The 20,575-nt window shown below is 39.7% G+C and overlaps 1 protein-coding gene across 16 annotated transcripts in view; it reads right to left on the reverse strand.

Annotated features, from left to right (window-relative positions):
- The window catches only part of LOC128685077 (protein draper-like), a 1,011,482-nt gene that overhangs the window by 41,702 nt on the left and 949,205 nt on the right, over nucleotides 1–20,575 (reverse strand). For 14 of the 16 annotated variants that reach the window (XM_070103144.1, XM_070103145.1, XM_070103128.1 and 11 more), the window contains one exon: nucleotides 1,692–1,880. The exons of 1 other annotated variant lie outside the window; for it this stretch is intronic. In XM_070103144.1, the coding sequence (XP_069959245.1) occupies nucleotides 1,692–1,880 (189 nt within the window). Of the gene's footprint in view, nucleotides 1–1,691; nucleotides 1,881–16,031; nucleotides 16,166–20,575 lie in introns of those variants that run through there. One more of the 16 variants, XM_070103200.1, reaches the window with a different exon arrangement.

The raw sequence follows: 20,575 nt of genomic DNA on the forward strand, positions 1-20,575 counted from the left end.
AACTGAAAAATAATCCCTGAATGGAATACCTCTATAGGAAACTGGAAGCTCATGTACTGCGCAGCAGCAGCATCCGCTTATTCATTGCCCTGCACATCAATGTGTCCAGGGACCCAACACAAAACTACGTCTTTGTTCTTGCTAGCCACAAGGTGCAACCAAAGTTGCATACAAAGGGCTAATGGATAAGGGGAATCAAATTGTTTAATGGCTTGTAAATCACTGAGGGAATCTGAAATGATCACATGGTAAAAATACTAGCAAAGTCTAACAAATGTCCTCGGACAACATCGTCAGGGAACACTGCCGTGAACCCAACACCATCAGAAGATTTGGAACCATCCATATAAACAGCAATGGCATGAGCATGCGACTGGAAATAATAAAGAAAAAAGCGAGAAGCAGTTGTAGGTAGGAGAGCTTTTGTGCAGGGGAGAACTGACACGAACCTCCCAAGGGGTAAGGGAAAAGGTAGACACTCCCCCAGGCCTTACTAATGGAGTCTAAGGAATGCAACCCAATTTTTTCCCATACGTTTTTCAGTCAACATGTCATGGAAATCATTGACAGCATAGTTTAAGGAATGTAACCAATGCAAATGAATGTCCACTTTTCTTTTTTTTTTTGGATTGATGCACTTCTAAATTTACAACTACTGTGCTGTATAGAATTTTATTTAAAATGTGAGAATGTTCCCGACAGGGTCACCAACACTATTGACGCACACATTTTCCTACCCCTTTTATTTCCCATCTTCACAAACGTTATACAGTATACAGTAAGGCCCCAATTTATGATGCACGTTTCTGAAAATTCAGCTTAAAAGTTTAGTGTTCGCTACTCTGAATCTATTTTCTCTTAGAAACTTGCATTTTAGACATTCATTCCCACATCATATAGTGTGTATTGAATTTCAGGCAATTTTAATTCCAAAGATTAGTCAAGATTCATCAGGAAACGGGACAAGCATTTCCTGATGTAGGTCTTAAGTCACATGATGATCTGCCACTGAAGCTTTTGATCATCTGACCGAGGTCCTCCACTGGCTTACCAATCCACCTCTTTAAAAATTTAGGTTATTGTTTGTAATAATTTTCCAAATAGCATTTATCTACCACTGTGAAAAAATAATGAAATTCCAAGTGCTTTTGTGATGTCTCACATTATCGAGAACTTGATGATGTGAGCTTAATGCACATCTATGATGTGCGCAATAAAATAAAAAAATTTTTTTTTTTATGTATGTTGCAGACAACCTTTACTGTCAATGTTGATCATGTGTTGCTTAATGGAAATGATGCTTCATACATTAAAGGAAGCACACTCAATTATTTTCAGGGATTTTAAAATTAAACAAATTCTTCACTAAAAGTTTTCTCAAAGTTTTTCACACACTGCAAAACAAAATGCATGTCTTTTCTGTATTTGTGTCAGCAGTGTGACATTTCAATTTAAAGTTTTGAGCCAAGGCTGACACACCGAGGATTGCAATGATTTTGAAAAGTACTAACATTGTGTGTTGTCCATTGTTAAGATACAACTCCATTTATTATGGGATATCTAAACAAAGACAGATGATGCATGATTAAGGAAACTGATGTCACATCCTATAATCAGTACTGTTAACACTGGCTATCACTTATAAATTAGACATCTTACAAGAATGCAAATTCTAAAATATACACACAAACCTGGATCTTTCGGTGGAGGTGGTCGTTGTTTTATTTCATCGTATACGTGATCCACTAGTCTATTATCCTTTAAACTTTCAATAGAATGGTAGATATTAAGATTGGGATTTGTGGCATCCGCCTCTAATGCCTTTACCCGTGCTTGTCTTTGAAGTGTCGATGGCACATCATAGTGTCCCCCAACAGCTCCTGCAATAGTGTTGTGTACATCTTTAATAACTGTAGAATCTACCACATACATTTATAGGGATGCAACTAAAAAATGAACTCCACTACTACATTTAAGGTTTTACTGTATATACATACAAGAAAACACCATTCCTAAAGTCACCACTAGCAGCATCACTGCAATTCAATATATAATGAAATTAAATTTGAAACAGAAATTGCTGATGCTCTAGAGATGTTACATCAATCATGCCAAATTCTATTCTTGAGAATCTTTGCAGTAGATGTTAGGTAGGCAAAGGTATACCTGCCTGGCTTTCACACTTTGCTAAACAGTTGAAACCAGGGGCTGCATAGGTAATAATCATAATTACCACATTTACACTCGCCTAGGTTACCGCTTGCTATTGTATCCCTGACACAATATCTATGCTTGAATATTGGAAAGTGCATTGTGTTCTTTTTAACCAGGAAATGCAAGCAGAGAATCGAGGTCACCACCCAGAAAATGGCAATGCCGCATGCATGCAGCAGGCCTATGAAATCAAGATACCGGGTAGTCTGCCACATATGATGTCATGCTACATTTTTTTTCTTGTCCAGTATATCCTTGGTGAGCCAATGAATAGGGTATCAATTACTGTAGATAATTTTTTTTAAATACCATCTCCCAATAAAGTAGGGTATTCCTCCCCACCCCCCAAAAAAAAAAAAGTTAACACATTCATTCAATAGTGCAGTGGTCCCTCAATAATCGTCCATAATCCATTCCTGGAAGTGGGACTATTATCGAAATGGACGATTTTCGAATCAATTTTCCCCATAAGAAATAATGTAAATCCAATTAATTCGTTCCAGACACCCAGAAGTACCAACAACAATTTTTTTTTTACCTAAACGATAGATTTACGTGCACAAAAGAACGAACATTTAACATGACAGTTACCTTTATTGAAGGCTGTTGATGAATGGAAGACGGGGAGGAGGAGGAGAGGGAAGAGAGGTTATTTGGAAGGGGAATCCCCCTCCATAAGGACTCTAGGGCACTAATAAAATGTATAAATGAACACTGGTAATAGGGGTAGTTGACGAGTGGAACGGTCTGCCTAGTAGGGCGATCAAAGCTAAAACATTGGGTAGTTTCAAATTTAGGTTGGATAAATACACTAGTGAAAGGGGTTGGATTTGAGTCTGACTTGCACCTGAGCTTATTGCTTGGGTAGCATTTGTTCTGTTAGTGGGTTGGATTTGTGAAGGACTGGCCTAGTATGGGCCAACAGGCTTATTGCAGTGTTCCTCCTTTCCAATGTTCTAAAAGCTATGGCTTGGGTAGTTTCAAATTTAGGTTGGATAAATACAAAAGTGAAAGGGGTTGGATTTGAGTCGGACTTGCACCTGAGTTTATTGCTTGGGTAGCATTTGTTCTGTCAGTGGGTTGGATTTGTGAAGGACCGGCCTAGTATGGGCCAGCAGGACTGTTCCAGTGTCCCTACTTTCTTAAGTTCTTATTTAACATCACACTTACCAGTAGGGTGATCGAGGCTAGGACCTTGGGTAGCTTTACGAAGAGATTGGACAAATATACGAGTTGAAGGAGCCGAGTTTGATTTGTGTCATTGGGTACGGGAGTAAATTCTTGGGTAGCTTTGGGTGGAGGTCATTTTGATAAGGACCTGCCTTGTATGGGCCAGTAGACCTGCAGTGTTCTTCCATTGTTATGTTCTTATTGGCTATTTGTTTGTGTGGAGGGATGGCAAGTTTATTGTTGGAGAATATGACACTAATATCAACTCTATGGCTTATTTATCTATCACAATTCAACTAATATGACATAATAAACAATATTAATAACATAGAAACATGGAATATACTCTAGAATGAATAAAATAAGCCATTACGTATGTCACGAGAGGTGTTGTGTTGTGTTGTGTTGTTGGGTATATAAGGGCCACTGAGTGTAAGCCATCCATAATGGTGGTGAAACAGCAGCTGAGGCGGCGGTGGTTTTTGTAGCCCTATATAACTCCAACAACATTGGAGGATAAGGACACAAGTGCAACTAATGTGACAATAAAATGTCACATTAGTTGCACTTGTGTCCTTTTACTTTACATATTGTCGGTAATTCTACCAACTTTATTACAACATTGGAGGAGTTGGTAGAATCGCTGAATCACTAAAGAAGGAACCCTCTACAACCATCACTACTACCTTCTACCACCATCACTACCACCAAAGAAAGCTTCTAGTGCCAGCCCTTTGGTAAAGAATGTGAGAAACACATAATTTATGGAAAAGTTTGTAGAAAAATACAAAGATGGTGGTGCTAGAGTGGAAGCAGTTGTGATAGTGGTTGATGAACATAAGAACATAAGAGAGGAGGATCACTGCAGCATGCCTGTTGGCCCATGCTCAGCAGGTCCTTTACAATTCATCCCACTAACGAAACATTTTCCCAACCCAGTCCTCAATGCTACCCAAGAAATAAGCTCTGATAACTATCCACTCAATTGGGACTTGCAAATGAGTTGATAGAGTTATCAGAGCTTATTTCTTGGGTAGCATTGAGGACTGGGTTGGGAAAATGTTTCGTTAGTGGGATGAATTGTAAAGGACCTGCCGAGCATGGGCCAACAGGCCTGCTGCAGTGATCCTCCTTTCTTATGTTCATCAACCACTATCACAACTGCTTCCACTCTACCACCACCATCTTCATATTTTTTCTACAAACTTTTTCATAAATTATGTGTTTCTCACATTCTTTACCAAAGGGCTGGCACTAGAAGCTTTATTTGGAGCCATGGTAGCTTATTTAGCACTTGCAAGCACTAAAATCAATGGAATATTATGAAATATTTCGTAGGAGCATGTGAGGGGACCGTCACTCACTGGTAAACAATGGCACACTGGCTGGGAAGGAAAGGCCAAGGCGGCTCAGAGCATGAGTACGCGTCCGGGACGAAGGACTATTAGCGAGTTACCGGACCATTTGCGAGCCAATATTTTGACGAAAAAACAGGACTATTTCCGAAATGGACGACTTTCAGGCCGGACGATTATTGAGGGACCACTGTACCTCTAATACAGACATTCCAAATTATGACCAAAATTTGCTATACGGCTTCCCCCGCCTGTCTTTCTAATATGGTCACCGCGCCCCACCCGGTTTGTTTACATTCTCCACGAGCTCCGCATCTCTCCATTATGTCCGAAAACTTTCCAAATTTCAAGTGTTTTAAAGTTTTCATATTTTATATATACTCTGCTAATTATACTTATGTGTACTTTTATCTAAATAAACTTGCACACTATGCTGGCATGCAGGTACACATTAAAATCACTTAAGTGTGTCTTATTAGTCTTGAGGATGCTATACAGGACCACATCCCTTTATCCAAAATTCTGAAATTTGAAAAGTTCCAAGAACCAAGTTTTTTCGTGGAGTGTGGAGCATCAGTCATCTCTGCATAACTCCAAAGTGGGAGCGTGACCTAGCACTGACAACCAGTTTGGCAGGCATCAGTTGCATCTCAGTGCTTGTAGTGTTCACACATGCATCTGCTGTTCGCTGATATTTTGTTTTAATTTGTGACTAATTTCACTGAAAATGTCAAAAAGAGCTGCAGATACCTCTATAGCTAACAGTGAGAAAAAGAAAAGGAAGCATTTGACATTATCAATAATGCAGAAAGTAGAGTTACTGCAGAAGCTTGATCATGGTGTGTCATCTTACTGATGAGAAGACATCAAACCTTGTAACTTGCACTAAAAGTTTATCAGACGAAAATGTTAATAAGTTACAGGAAGCTGACATCGATGCTGAACATTGATGATGATGCACCTGTTGTGCATTCTTGAGTGATGGTGAAATTCCTGAAGTGGTGCTAAATACAAATAAGCATGAGAACAATAGTGATGATGGTGACATTGTGAACACAGGTGAAAAAGTCCCCATAGACAATATGGTGAAAATGTGTGATCAGTTAATTGCTGACCTTGAACAACGTGCATGTATCTGAGCAAGAGATTATGGCAATTTACCCAGAGAGATTGCTTAGACAGAAACCTACGTTAATAAGACAGATGACACGAAGTCTTTAAAAATGCTGTCTGTCAATCGTCTTGAGAATCATTTTCCTGGTCTATAATTATCCCATTATTTCATTTATATTACTCTATAAATAAACCACAGTAGTATTTGTAGTCTTTATTTATCCCACTTAGTGTGAGTATTGATATGTTTTTGCTGCAGTGTTAATGTGTGATTATGGGGTGCTGCCCTAGACCCCACCTTCATTCTGAAATTCGAAACACTACTGGCCCCAAGGGTTTTGGATAAAGGGATGTGGACCTGTATTATTAATACTACTAATAATAATAATGCTGTATATTATGTTAATATAAACATTTTCATTAATCCATCTTTGGATATTTTTTCAAAATTATATAATCAACATACTACATAACATATCAACATGATAAATACACCCCAGAGTAAAATAAATTAACAAATACGAGATGTTAAAGATAAATGATCGTGTGTCAACGAAAACCAGAAGTGTTGTCTGCTTGTTTACATACTACACATCTCTTATCTCATTTATTCATTTTACCTCGTTTACTTACCTCTCGCCCTACATTAAGACTACATATACTATTTTAAGTAAAAAGTGTGCTGTATGTGCATTTTATCGCTCTGGGGCGCTTTAAATGTAGTAGTATATTACGTGTGGGTGGGGTATCCTAGAGGGCTACCATACCTCGTACACCTGACTCCTTACAATAAATACTACTCACCTCTCACCCTACAATAAGACTACAAATATTTTAAGGTAAGTAATAAGTATGCTGTGTGTATTTTACTTTGTTTTTAATACCTAGTTCTACTGCTAACTTAATATTTGTTAGTGTAACCTTGTTATCTGGCATTACGTATATGCATTCATAAATGGAAAAAAATGGCATTCTGCTTTCTGGCGATGTCCGCTTTCCGGCGGTAGCCTGGAACCTAACCTGCTGTATAAGTGGAACCCTACTGTATTGTAGTTATTAGCTAACATTCCCTTTGTCACAAAAAAACAAAACAAAAAAATTGTAGATAAACATGCAAGTGGTTTATTGGTGTGTTTTGAAGCCACGAGTAAACATGTTAGGCCTCCATTCGAGACAAGCTGCATTCTCTTTAATCAACTATGATAAGCAAGCAGCCAGCTCAATCTCTTGCTCTCCTTCAAAGTCTGTAAAGTTACATAATTAGATCAACAAGGAAGTGCTTTACTACGCAATAATCAGGTACCATTTCATTTACTATGCAATAATCAGGTACCATTTCATTTACCATGCAATAATCAGGTACCAGTTCAATTATCATTAAGAGATGTTTTCTCAGTATTTATTTGTTTCCCATGTCAGCCATTTTCTACTAAAGTATGGTTACCTAGAAAAGGAAATGCATTCACTGTCTTGCCAGGAGAGCATGGATCTCAGTTCATTTGAGCCCTCTTATTTCCAACCTATCCTAAGAGTTCAGATAATACCTACTTCCAGAAATGAAGTATGACAATGGGTTTCCTTGAATCCTTACAATATAACCATGCTTATTTGTGTACCGTAATATCAGAGAAATACTAATAAACAATTGTATGAAACCCCAAAGAAGATGTAATACGAAGGTGATGTTTTGCCAAACACTCACGGAACACAAGTGAAAAATTCATTCAGGGGAGAAAGATTCAGGTGTAAAATATATTTTAAGAGCACCATACATGAGTTGATAATGCAGTTAGTAAATACTAGCATAAGATTTGAAGGGAATCATAAGAGGCATTCACAAGTCTCAAAGCAGCAACCAAAATGGCAAATTAGGATATTACACAGCCCAAATATAATGCAACCTTTCAAGACCAAAAGGATCAGAATCTTAAAATACACAAGCACATTAAGCCTGAAACTGCTCAAAAGTTGCATTCTTAAGTTACTGCCTTGGGATTCAGGGAAACCAGTTAGCTGGACTCCAGTCCAGGTGGTGGAAAGTACAGTACCTGCACTCTGGAGGAGTGGGGATATTTGCAGTTTTGAATATTGGTAACCCTCTGGCAAGACAATGATAGAGTGAGTGATGGTGGATGTTTTCTTTTTTGGATCACTATTTTAATCAGAGGAAAGCATTAAACCTGTAGGGGTTATATAGTGCCTGTGGAATTGAAGGCATTTAAATTCAATCTTAAGAAAAGCAAGTCATCCACTGACTTTTTTGATCAAGAGATTCTCTAATTACTTTACAGAAACTAATTTTATCAATAAAATTAGCATATTATAAGTTAAAACCTAACATCAAGAGATAGTTACTTTTGAGGAAAACTCTTCAGCACTAAAATCTTACAAGTTAAACAAAAGATGCATTTTCCAGTTATTGCACAGAATCCAACAAAATTTGTGCCTATTACAGCCTTAACCCATGGAACGTTCCATCCATTTCACACGATGCATCAACAACTAACGACTGATGCCCTTCACAAATGTTATATGGTGGTCCCTCGAGTTAAGATATTAATCCGTTCCATTAGATTCACCATACCTCAAAACTATCTTATAAGCCCAAAAGTACAAGGTTTTATGGTAATTCATTCCAAGATGCCAGAATTCACACAACCTGCCCTGAGTGGTAAAAAAGCATAGGTTTCAGCTTGAAATATTCAGAGGCACTGGCCCCCAACAACAGAGTAAGCCTATCTTTTATAGGCTTATACCCAGGCACAGTAGGCAGCACAGGGTAGAGGCAGGCAAGCAAAGAGGAAGGAAGGCAGACAGGTCAATAATTGTAGACTTAACAATTACGTTCTTCCTGTCACTATCACCCACTGTTCATGAATAGTACATGTATGGTCTCTCTCCCTTACTCCAACCCTCCCTCTCACTTCCAACACACCCTCCATCATCATTCCATTTAAGACAGCCAGGCAGGCAGACCACAGCAGACAAGGCAAGGCAGGACAGGTAGGGTAGGGAAAAGCAGGCAGGCAGACAGATTGGTAAGGAATTGTAGACTTAAAATTTGCACTCTTGTGGCTCTCTCTCACTGTCTGGTGCTTGTATAGTCTCCCTCCCACTCACATCTCACACACACTTTACCATCATTCACATTTAAGATCTTTTCATCACCCTGTCTTGTCTCTGGGTTCAGGTCCACCCTCGCCTGCATAGCATTATGCATAGGGCAAATGGCCCCATGAAATTTGTCTAAGATACATTACACAAGCATTGAAAATTTGAAGCCACTTAAATGAGGCATTCTCAAGCAATCCAGAAATTTGAGAAAGGAAACAAAAAAAAGGCTGTTTAAAAAAAAAAAAAAACTCATTCAACTTAACATAAAATCTGATCAAAGAACACTGCAAAGGAACTACATCAACCATTTTGATTAGCGTCCAAACTGGAAATTTAGCCTAATGCATATGCAAAAAATTTAAGCCATACTGACAAAAGTATAGATTTTTATGTAAAAATAAAAGATCAATCAGCATGCAAGTCTAAAAGAGACTCCTAAATGCTATATCACTCATGAATATTAGACACTGCATAACACTTGTTTGTGTGGCACCTTTAAGGTGAAATAACATTTTTCAGCATAAGGAAGATTAGTGAAAATGTTTGACAAGGCATCTAATTAGCATTTATTTCAAGTTACTCCAAATACTGTGCATGATTAATTATCCAATCTGCAATCTTCCTTAGTTTTTATTAACTGCCTAACTTTTGGTTCAGTCGATGAGCCCATGAGCATCCACCTACAAGCTAAATGGTGATGAAACCTTCCAGGAAAATTAATTAAAAAAATGGCTAGATTTTGGCAAGTAGAGAAACCATTTCTAAGTATAACAGTATTGTAATGGGACACTACTCTCCCTGCAGATTACAGCTCTGAATACAATACTCAGATCCACCAACCAGTGAGCTTTGTTTTATTTGTTGCTAGTTATACTCGAGAGATTCATGTATGGTATTATGGTATTTCCAGCGAGCTTCACTCACAGAACCAAAACCTGTATATACATAGCATTATGCAGCTTGCAGTTTTGAGACTTATTATACCATGCTTGTTGAGTAGGGTGCATCAAATGCCAAAAATTCACAATTTTCAGGTCTGGTTATTTCTTTGGGTAAAATTACCACACTATGGTATTCTCACAGTGACTGGTTGGAAAGTGGTGACTTAAGACTGATGAACATAATTTTAATATGAAATGTAAACATGCCATACATGGCACCCCCAGCAGCCCTGGCACCTCCCTGTCAACACCATGTGAGACATCACCAGCACCCCTGTAAACCACCAGGTACTCCTGCCATCACTACATATACCACCACCAGTACCCAGATACAACAAATGAGGCACTAGGCAATACTTAGGCCTCTTTATTGTAGAATTGTTTTGCCAGTAAATAGCTTCATCAGTCCAACACTGAGAAAGGTGAAAAAAAATGAGGAATCTGAGATAATCAGTTCCTCGGCCTGGAAATTGTGTGATCAGTTCATTAGTCTTGATAAACGACTAGCATATGCATGAAGGGAGCTTACATACTAAAGACAGGCAAAGTGAAGCATGGGTTAGAGAGTTCTCTGTATCAAGATTCTAAGATATTACTATGTCAGAACAGTATTATACAAATGGTTCAGAAAACCGAAAGGGTTATAAATAGGAGAGCATATGCTGTACTTTGATAAAGATTGATGGGCTGTGCACATCTCTAGAGGTCTAACAAGACTAGAAATTAAAATACCCGATAAGGTCTGTAATAAAAAAAATGCTTCCAATTTCTACTCATTTTATTTGAAAACACATTAATATATAAAGAAATAATATCCAGAATAGTCTAGATTTGGTGGCAGTAAAGCCATCGACTAAAAATATATCCACTAGATCATAAAAAATGTCGAATAAATGAAACCTGTGAATACCGAGGCTTGCGAATTTGTTGGAACGATTGTATGTAATGTCATTAAAGGTTTTCCTTGCCTATGTGAATTCACTCGTGCAAATGCGCTATTATGCGATGATTTATTCCTCAATTTAGCATGCGTGACATGGTATACATTTGCCATATACAGTAGGTTATGTTGCAGGCTACTGCTGGAAAGCAGAATACCATTTTTTCCACTTGTTTCTGGCATTTATATGCATTTACAGTGGACCCCTGCATAACAATATTGATCCGTTCCTGAGAGCTCATTGTTATGCGAAATTATTGTTATGCGAATGAATTTTCCCCATAAGAAATAATGGAAATCAAATTAATCCGTGCAAGACACCCTAAAGTATGAAAAAAAAATTTTTACCACATGAAATATACATTTTCCTACACACAAAGAGAAGGATACATGCACAATAGTAGAGTAGTACATGCACAGTATATATTGTGCATGTACTACTCTACTAAATGAAGAATAAATGACACTTACCTTTATTGAAGATGCAGCAATGACTGATGAGACACTGTGTCCTGGGAGTGCCTTTTCCTCCTGAGTACTGTAGGTCCTGTTTGGCATTTTCTTCCAGAACAGGCCTTATCACACTGTGTATGCCACTACGATTCTTAAATCTCTCAAACCAACCTTTGCTGGCTTTAAATTCACCAATATGAGCACTAGTTCCAGGCATTTTTCCCTGTTCACTTGGGTGTTAGTTGACTGGTGTGGGTTGCATCATGGGAGACAAGATTAAGGACACCAATGGAAGTAAGTTAAGACAGTCTTCGATGACACTGACTTTTTTGGGTTATCCTGGGTGGCTAACCCTCTGGGGTTAATTGTTTCTTGGTATTCTCAATAAGCCACACCAACAACGGTGCTACAGCAGCAGCAGCTGACAGTGCTACAGCAGCAGCAGACTGTACTACAGCAGCAGCAGACTGTACTACAGCAGCAGCAGCAGCTGACGGTGGTACAGCAGCAGCAGCAGCTGACGGTGGTACAGCAGCAGCAGCAGCTGACGGTGCTACAGCAGCAGCAGCAGCAGCTGACGGTGCTACAGCAGCAGCAGCAGACGGTGCTACAGCAGCAGCAGCAGACGGTGCTACAGCAGCAGCAGCAGCTGACGGTGCAGCAGCAGCTGACGGTGCAGCAGCAGCAGCTGACGGTGCAGCAGCAGCAGCTGACGGTGCAGCAGCAGCAGCTGACGGTGCAGCAGCAGCAGCTGACGGTGCAGCAGCAGCAGCTGACGGTGCAGCAGCAGCAGCTGACGGTGCAGCAGCAGCAGCTGACAGTGCAGCAGCAGCAGCTGACAGTGCTACAGCAGCAGCTGACAGTGCTACAGCAGCAGCTGACAGTGCTACAGCAGCAGCTGACAGTGCTACAGCAGCAGCTGACAGTGCTACAGCAGCAGCTGACAGTGCTACAGCAGCAGCTGACAGTGCTACAGCAGCAGCTGACAGTGCTACAGCAGCAGCTGACAGTGCTACAGCAGCAGCTGACAGTGCTACAGCAGCAGCTGACAGTGCTACAGCAGCAGCTGACAGTGCTACAGCAGCAGCTGACAGTGCTACAGCAGCAGCTGACAGTGCTACAGCAGCAGCTGACAGTGCTACAGCAGCAGCTGACAGTGCTACAGCAGCAGCTGACAGTGCTACAGCAGCAGCTGACAGTGCTACAGCAGCAGCTGACAGTGCTACAGCAGCAGCTGACAGTGCTACAGCAGCAGCAGACGGTGATACAGCAGCAGCAGACGGTGATACAGCAGCAGCAGACGGTGATACAGCAGCAGCAGCTGACGGTGGTACAGCAGCATCAGCAGCTGACCATGGTACCACAGTATTTCGATAATATTACTCACCCTTTTCACCACAGGGTTGGCACTAGAAGCTTTCTTGGGGCCCATGGTCACTTATTTTTCAGATAAAATCACCAAAAACGCTGTAATAATACGAAATGTTCCGATTGTATGCTTGGATGTTACCGCGGAGGCTGGCTTGTAAACAATGCCACTGGCGGAACATGTGAGGCTGGCTCAGGCCACACATTAGACGCGTCTCGGACGAATAGCGTTGAGCGGGTTTTTTAGCGGTATGCGAGGCAAAATCTTAGCGATAAAATGTATCGGTATGTGGATTTAACGTTATGTGATGCCAACGGTATGCGGGGGTCCACTGTATAAGTTTACACTAACATATATTAAGTTAGCAATAGAACTAGGCATTAAAAAATAATAAAAAGTAAAATACACACACAGTACACTCGTTACCTTAAAATGCTTGTAGTCTTAATGTAGGGCAAGAGGAGAGTCAATGAAATAAAACGAATAAACGAGAGAAAAACTAGTAAATGAGATAGGAAGATGCGGAGTCTGATACAAGCAGTCGAATGCATCTGCTTATGGATGATACGCATTCATTATACCATAATACAAATGACTCGCATTGTGTACAAGTTGTCTCCATGTTGGTATAGTAGAATAAATACAGAGCAACACTCCCATTCTCATGTAACACACCATTTTTAGAACAAATGACAATGAGCGAAGACACATGAAAGGAATAATTTTCTACAGTTACCCCAGTAATACTATGGTGTACACATTTTCTTTAGTGTTTAAACTAGAGAAAACATTCTTTCCAACACTCCAACAAGACGACTGGAAAAAGATCTCATTTTTATGTTAATTTATTCTACTGTGGGGTGTATTTATCACGTTTATGTAGTGTTTATTATATAATTTTGAAAAAATATAAATGGATTAATGAAAATGTCTATATTAACATAATATACAACATTTAATGCACCCCAGTGATTATTTTATTATTATCACACTGGCTGATTCCCACCAAGGCAGGGTGGCCCAAAAAAGAAAAACTTTCACCATCATTCACTCCATCACTGTCTTGCCAGAAGGGTGCTTTACACTACAGTTTTTAAACTGCAACATTAACACCCCTCCTTCAGAGTGCAGGCACTGTACTTCCCATCTCCAGGACTCAAGTCCGGCCTGCCGGTTTCCCTGAACCCCTTCATAAATGTTACTTTGCTCACACTCCAACAGCACGTCAAGTATTAAAAACCATTTGTCTCCATTCACTCCGATCAAACACGCTCACGCATGCCTGCTGGAAGTCCAAGCCCCTCTCACACAAAACCTCCTTTACCCCCTCCCTCCAACCTTTCCTAGGCCGACCCCTACCCCGCCTTCCTTCCACTAATATACAGTGATTACTTTATATTATTAATATGGCATCTTCAAGACTAATAACACACACTGATTTTAACGTGTACCTGCACACCAACACAGTGTGTAAGTTTATTTAGGTACTGGTACACAAGTATAATTATGAAGAGTATATATAAAATAACTTGAAATTTTGGAAAGTTTCCAGACATCATGGAGAGAGCGAGCTCACAGAGAATGTAAATAAACTGGGTGGTGAGCAGTGACCACATCAGTCGGGTGGGGTGAGTTTGTATAGTTTTTTCTCATAACTTGAAATGTTTGTATTAGCGGAACACTAAGGCAAAACTCCATAAAGCGAGGCCCTACTATACAACTAAAACAGTTCAAAGTATTGATGAGTTTATCATGTGGAATTACGTGTTTATGGACTGACTGAGTTTGATACAGCTGTCATGGGCCTGGAACACATCTACAACACAAAATGGACTGCCAAACTAGTAAAATTGATCCATAAACTATTTGGCTAATAATGAATGGGACCATCGAGTCTGGAATACATCCTTCCCTTTCTTATAGGTTCCATTTCAACAAAGATATTACAGCATATTTTTTCTTGAATAAAATATAATCAAACTAAGCACTAGACTTGAAAGGGTCATACAGCACTGAAAGGTGGGATATGATAGAGGAATACATGGATGTCACACTAGTGAGGAGCAGGAGAGTTTAGTGGGGATAGTGGAGAGTGCTAAAGGTAAACTACAATCAAAGTTGGTGCAATAAGTTAATTTCTGTGAAAAGTCAAAGAGGGAGTCTGCATCAAAGGTGGGACTTTCAGCAAGGTCAGGTAATGTGTGTTAGGGTGGTGGAGACATTGGAGTGACAGGACAATCCACTAAGAGATGGCAAACTTGGCAATCCTCACAGTAGTGCCCAGTGTTTTTCCACAAGATACCCATGAGCGAGATGCATGCGCAATACATAGTTGGGAGAGTGTAGTCTTCTAAACATGACAGCAATGGCCAGAAACCCAAACTTGGTTTTATAGAATGCAGTTTATTGTGGACCAACTCAGACCACCGTTGCTGCCAAATGTTGCGAAGCTGTCGACAGATTACCACAAAATAGTTTGAGAAAGGAATACCACCAGTATGAAATTAGGTCACGAATTGATGACCAAGCAGTGGAGTGTGTTTCCCTAATCATCACGTCCAGGGACCCAACAAAAAGAGACTTCTGTGTTCACTAGAAATGCAGCATAATTAAAAATTGTATAAATAGGATGGGAATAAATTTCTGGATAGCCTGTAATCCCCTATAGGAGTCTGAAACTATTACAAATGACAAGATAGACAATGATGCAACATGCATGATGGCCATGAACTGCATACAACTCTGCTGTGAAAATACTGGCAGTCGTAATTTTTTTTTTTTTAAACTTTAGCCATTTCCACCGAGGTAGGGTGACCCAAAAAGAAAGAACCCCCAAAAAAGAAAAACTTTCAACACTCGTACATAATCACTGCCTTTGCAAAGGCGCTTAGATATGACAATGGAGAAGTGGCTTATATGCTGTAGACAGGTAAGGAGAAGCAGTTTTAGGTGACATCACATTTGACAAATCCAAATATGGAAGTAGGTCATGCCTAAAGGTTAGGCAAGTGAAGAATTCCCTGTATTAAAGTGCCCAACTTCCATATTTGGATTTGTCAAATGTGATATCACCTACAACTGCTTCATCTCGCCTGTCTACAGTATAAAAGCCATTTCTCCTCGCACATGATGCATTCTTTTCAAGACTTTATGGACTGATTACATCAAACCCCTTCTGTTCATCATTCTCCTTTGTATGGACTGATGAAGCCAGTGTGGCAAAAATATTTCCTCAATAAAAGATACCCAAGTGTTGACATGTGTCTAATTTATCAACTTGTCAGTTCTCTGAACCATTTATCTACATTCTTGGTCATATTTTATCATCAGAAAAATGAAGTAAATCTTCTATTTTTGTGTACCTTTGATATACCTTTGACAAGTTTCGAGTCTTTCTACTCCTGGAGCCCAGCCACGGGCCAGACTCGTCTGGCGCTAGTCCAGTCAATAAGGCTGTTGCTGCTGGAGGCCTGCTGCCCTACACATTCATCATAGCCTGATTATGAATTCAAAATGAAAGGAAAGAGTAATATAGGAGAGGCCTGGGGATGTGATTAATGAACAGAGGAAGTGCTGTATTAATGCTAGGAATATCTACATTTTGGACTTTATAAATTGGCATTTTTCAAATTTTGTGTAAAATTGCTCAAATTACTGACTTGTGTGCACTTTATAGGGTACTTGAAATAGATTAATGGGTGGTTTGTGCTCAATTGATAGAATGAATGACATACTAGCAAAATAGCTAAGAATTTGGTTGAATGAATTAGTTTAAAATAATTCAGAGTGGGCAAAAATTACTGATGCATAAACTGCACTGAGACCAAGAACTTCGTGCATGTGTAATCCCACAGGTTTCCCATCAAATTTCCTATTGGGTGTCATTACCTTCAGAACAATTCTCTACCATTTCAGAATTTTTTTTTAAAGCAGCATCAATTTCAGGAGTCTGGACAGTGAAAGGTTAAAATACAATCACAAATGTGTAAACATACTTTTTAAATGCAATACCTTGTTAAACTGCATTGCTGAATATGGAGAATCCAAATATGTAGTCAAATCACTTACCATATGGCCCATCTCACTTAGGCAGGCAGAGCATTTTCATGTAATACCAATCAGACATCACACCTTCCATCCCTTCCCCAACCTCCCCACACCCACCATGCTGGCACACTCGCTACATTACGTTGTTAGCCTCAGTGACAGTTAATTCATGGATTACACCAAAACAAAAATTACTACAGGCTTGCATTCGGGGATAATCTTGTGTCAATGATAGCTATGTTGGAAGCAGATACCATCAAGAATCTACATTAGCAAGCAAGAATTTGCACCTCATCTCAAGGCTGTCAATGTCACCTTAACTTGCATTTTAATCTCCAATGCATCAGAACTTTTTAAAGTGCAAGTTCAGGCTCATTTATCATTAAGAGAATGAATGTGCCTTAAAAGGAAAGGGCAAGTCATGTATGTATATATACCCATCATTTGGTGGTATAAGACAGTATGGATGACTGGGAGGATGTACCATCATGGCAGGTCAATAGCTTAAGCTCATTCTTTGCTCTGATGCATTGGAAAATGTTAGTGGAAACCCATGCTCGGTTATCATTCAGAAAATCCTGGTGCTTTTAAAGGAAAGGAAGTCATACTGACTCATTATTTATTAGTCTATTAGTCTGACAATACAGTATGGACTGCAGAGCCTGTACAAAGTAGCTAGCCTACATTGTGACAGGACCCACAAGCATAACACCAGACACAAACATCTCTACGACATTCCCCGTGTCCGACTAAACCTTTACAAAAATTCAATGTATGTCAAAGGCCCTAAAATCTGGAACACCCTACCTGAAAACTCTAGAACTGCAGACACATTCATCACCTTCAAAACTACAGTTAGAAAACATCTCGTCTCCCTGATACACCCCGTCAACTAACTACATAAAAACCACTTGGTGGTTCACACTTACACTCACTCACTCACCCATTTGACTATAAGCACAGAATTTTTTTTTTTTTTTTTTTATTATCACACTGGCTGATTCCCACCAAGGCAGGGTGGCCCGAAAAAGAAAAACTTTCACCATCATTCACTCCATCACTGTCTTGCCAGAAGGGTGCTTTACACTACAGTTTTTAAACTGCAACATTAACACCCCTCCTTCAGAGTGCAGGCACTGTACTTCCCATCTCCAGGACTCAAGTCCGGCCTGCCGGTTTCCCTGAATCCCTTCATAAATGTTACTTTGCTCACACTCCAACAGCACGTCAAGTATTAAAAACCATTTGTCTCCATTCACTCCTATCAAACACACTCACGCATGCCTGCTGGAAGTCCAAGCCCCTCGCACACAAAACCTCCTTTACCCCCTCCCTCCAACCTTTCCTAGGCCGACCCCTACCCCGCCTTCCTTCCACTACAGACTGATACACTCTTGAAGTCATTCTGTTTCGCTCCATTCTCTCTACATGTCCGAACCACCTCAACAACCCTTCCTCAGCCCTCTGGACAACAGTTTTGGTAATCCCGCACCTCCTCCTAACTTCCAAACTACGAATTCTCTGCATTATATTCACACCACACGTTGCCCTCAGACATGACATCTCCACTGCCTCCAGCCTTCTCCTCGCTGCAACATTCATCACCCATGCTTCACACCCATATAAGAGCGTTGGTAAAACTATACTCTCATACATTCCCCTCTTTGCCTCCAAGGACAAAGTTCTTTGTCTCCACTCACTCTTTTTCCCTCATCAATTCTATGATTCACCTCATCTTTCATAGACCCGTCCACTCCCAAATATCTGAATACGTTCACCTCCTCCATACTCTCTCCCTCCAATCTGATATCCAATCTTTCATCACCTAATCTTTTTGTTATCCTCATAACCTTACTCTTTCCTGTATTCACCTTTAATTTTCTTCTTTTGCATACCCTACCAAATTCATCCACCAATCTCTGCAACTTCTCTTCAGAATCTCCCAAGAGCACAGTGTCATCAGCAAAGAGCAGCTGTGACAACTCCCACTTTGTGTGTGATTCTTTATCTTTTAACTCCACGCCTCTTGCCAAGACCCTCGCATTTACTTCTCTTACAACCCCATCTATAAATATATTAAACAACCACGGTGACATCACACATCCTTGTCTAAGGCCTACTTTTACTGGGAAAAAATTTCCCTCTTTCCTACATACTAACTTGAGCCTCACTATCCTCATAAAAACTCTTCACTGCTTTCAGTAACCTACCTCCTACACCATACACTTGCAACATCTGCCACATTGCCCCCCTATCCACCCTGTCATACGCCTTTTCCAAATCCATAAATGCCACAAAGACCTCTTTAGCCTTATCTAAATACTGTTCACTTATATGTTTCACTGTAAACACCTGGTCCACACACCCCCTACCTTTCCTAAAGCCTCCTTGTTCATCTGCTATCCTATTCTCCGTCTTACTCTTAATTCTTTCAATTATAACTACCATACACTTTACCAGAAATAAGTATCTTAATCTTAAAATAATGATTCCTAACTAGTCACAAGTTTGCCTGTGATACTCCATTATAGAAACTGTATTGTGCCAAAACAAAAGCATTCACATTGTTAAACTCACAAACTATTATTTAGTCACTTAGTATTTCGTCAACTTACTCCACAATTTGTAATAATTTAGGGTTAAGAATTAATCTAAGTTTGCCCGAAATGCCTAGCCATGCTAGGTGTTCTAGTGGCCCCCTCTGTAATTAGTATTTTATTAGATGTAAACCACACAATAACCAAAATCTGTAAACCCTGCATTGTAATCCTTATAGAGAATAAACTTTGATTTGATTTGATTCTCTAGCTATCTTAAGTTGTGTTTACACAATGTTATTTGTATATTTTGCACTTTACTAAATACCTTACTAAAATACACTGTCAATGCACACAATGGCACCTAAGAAGTAGAGTTATGGTACTAGGTGTCAGAAGAATTAAAATATGATGACAATGTAAATACTGCAGCCAATAATGGCAAATGATTTCCCTCCCTTCCCCACAGAGGTATGCTTTAATTTTTCTATTTGTTTTGGGGAAAGGGGAGAAATTAACGGAGATGTTTGGAACATAACCTATTCTCCCTTACCTTTGTATAGTGAATTTTTACTATTTAATTAAATTTTCAGGGAATTGCTCCACACATGAGAATTTGCAGTATTTTTTTTTAGCTGATTTTGGTAGCAAAATATAAATATACAGTAATGTGTTCTATCAACCTCACTAACTACCCCAAACATCTGCCCACACCACTGCCCCTTTAGGTGAATGCTCTACATTCAAAACAAGAATGAATGTACAAAATTTTAGAATATGGCTGTTCAACATAATTATAGCTGGAGTTGTAAGAGAAGTGAATGCTTGGATGTTTGGACGAGGTATGGGGTTAAAAGAAAGAATCTAAAAGTGGGAGTTGTCACAGTTGCTCTTTGCTGATGACACTGCTTTTGGGAGATTCTGAAGAGAAATTGCAGAGGTTGGTAGATGAGTTTGATAGGGTATGTAAAAGAAGGAAATTAAAAGTGAATATAGGAAAGAGTAAAGTGATGAGGATAACAAAAAAAAATTAGGTAATGAAAGACTGGATATCAGATTGGAGGGAGAGCATATGGATGAGATGAATGTTTTCAGATATTTGGGAGTGGACGTGTCAGCAGATGGGTCTATGAAAGATGAGGTGAATCATAGAACTGATGAGGAGGGGAAAAAGGCAAGTGGTGCACTGAGAAGTCTGTGGAGACAAAAAACTTTATCCATGGAAGCAAAGAGGGGAATGTACGAGAGTATAGTTATACCAACACACTCATATGGGTGTGAAGCACATGTGGTAAATGTGGCAACAAGGAGATGGCTGGAAG

The sequence above is a fragment of the Cherax quadricarinatus genome, chromosome 5, assembly GCF_038502225.1.
Source record: "Cherax quadricarinatus isolate ZL_2023a chromosome 5, ASM3850222v1, whole genome shotgun sequence".
In the NCBI taxonomy this organism is placed as follows: domain Eukaryota; kingdom Metazoa; phylum Arthropoda; class Malacostraca; order Decapoda; family Parastacidae; genus Cherax; species Cherax quadricarinatus.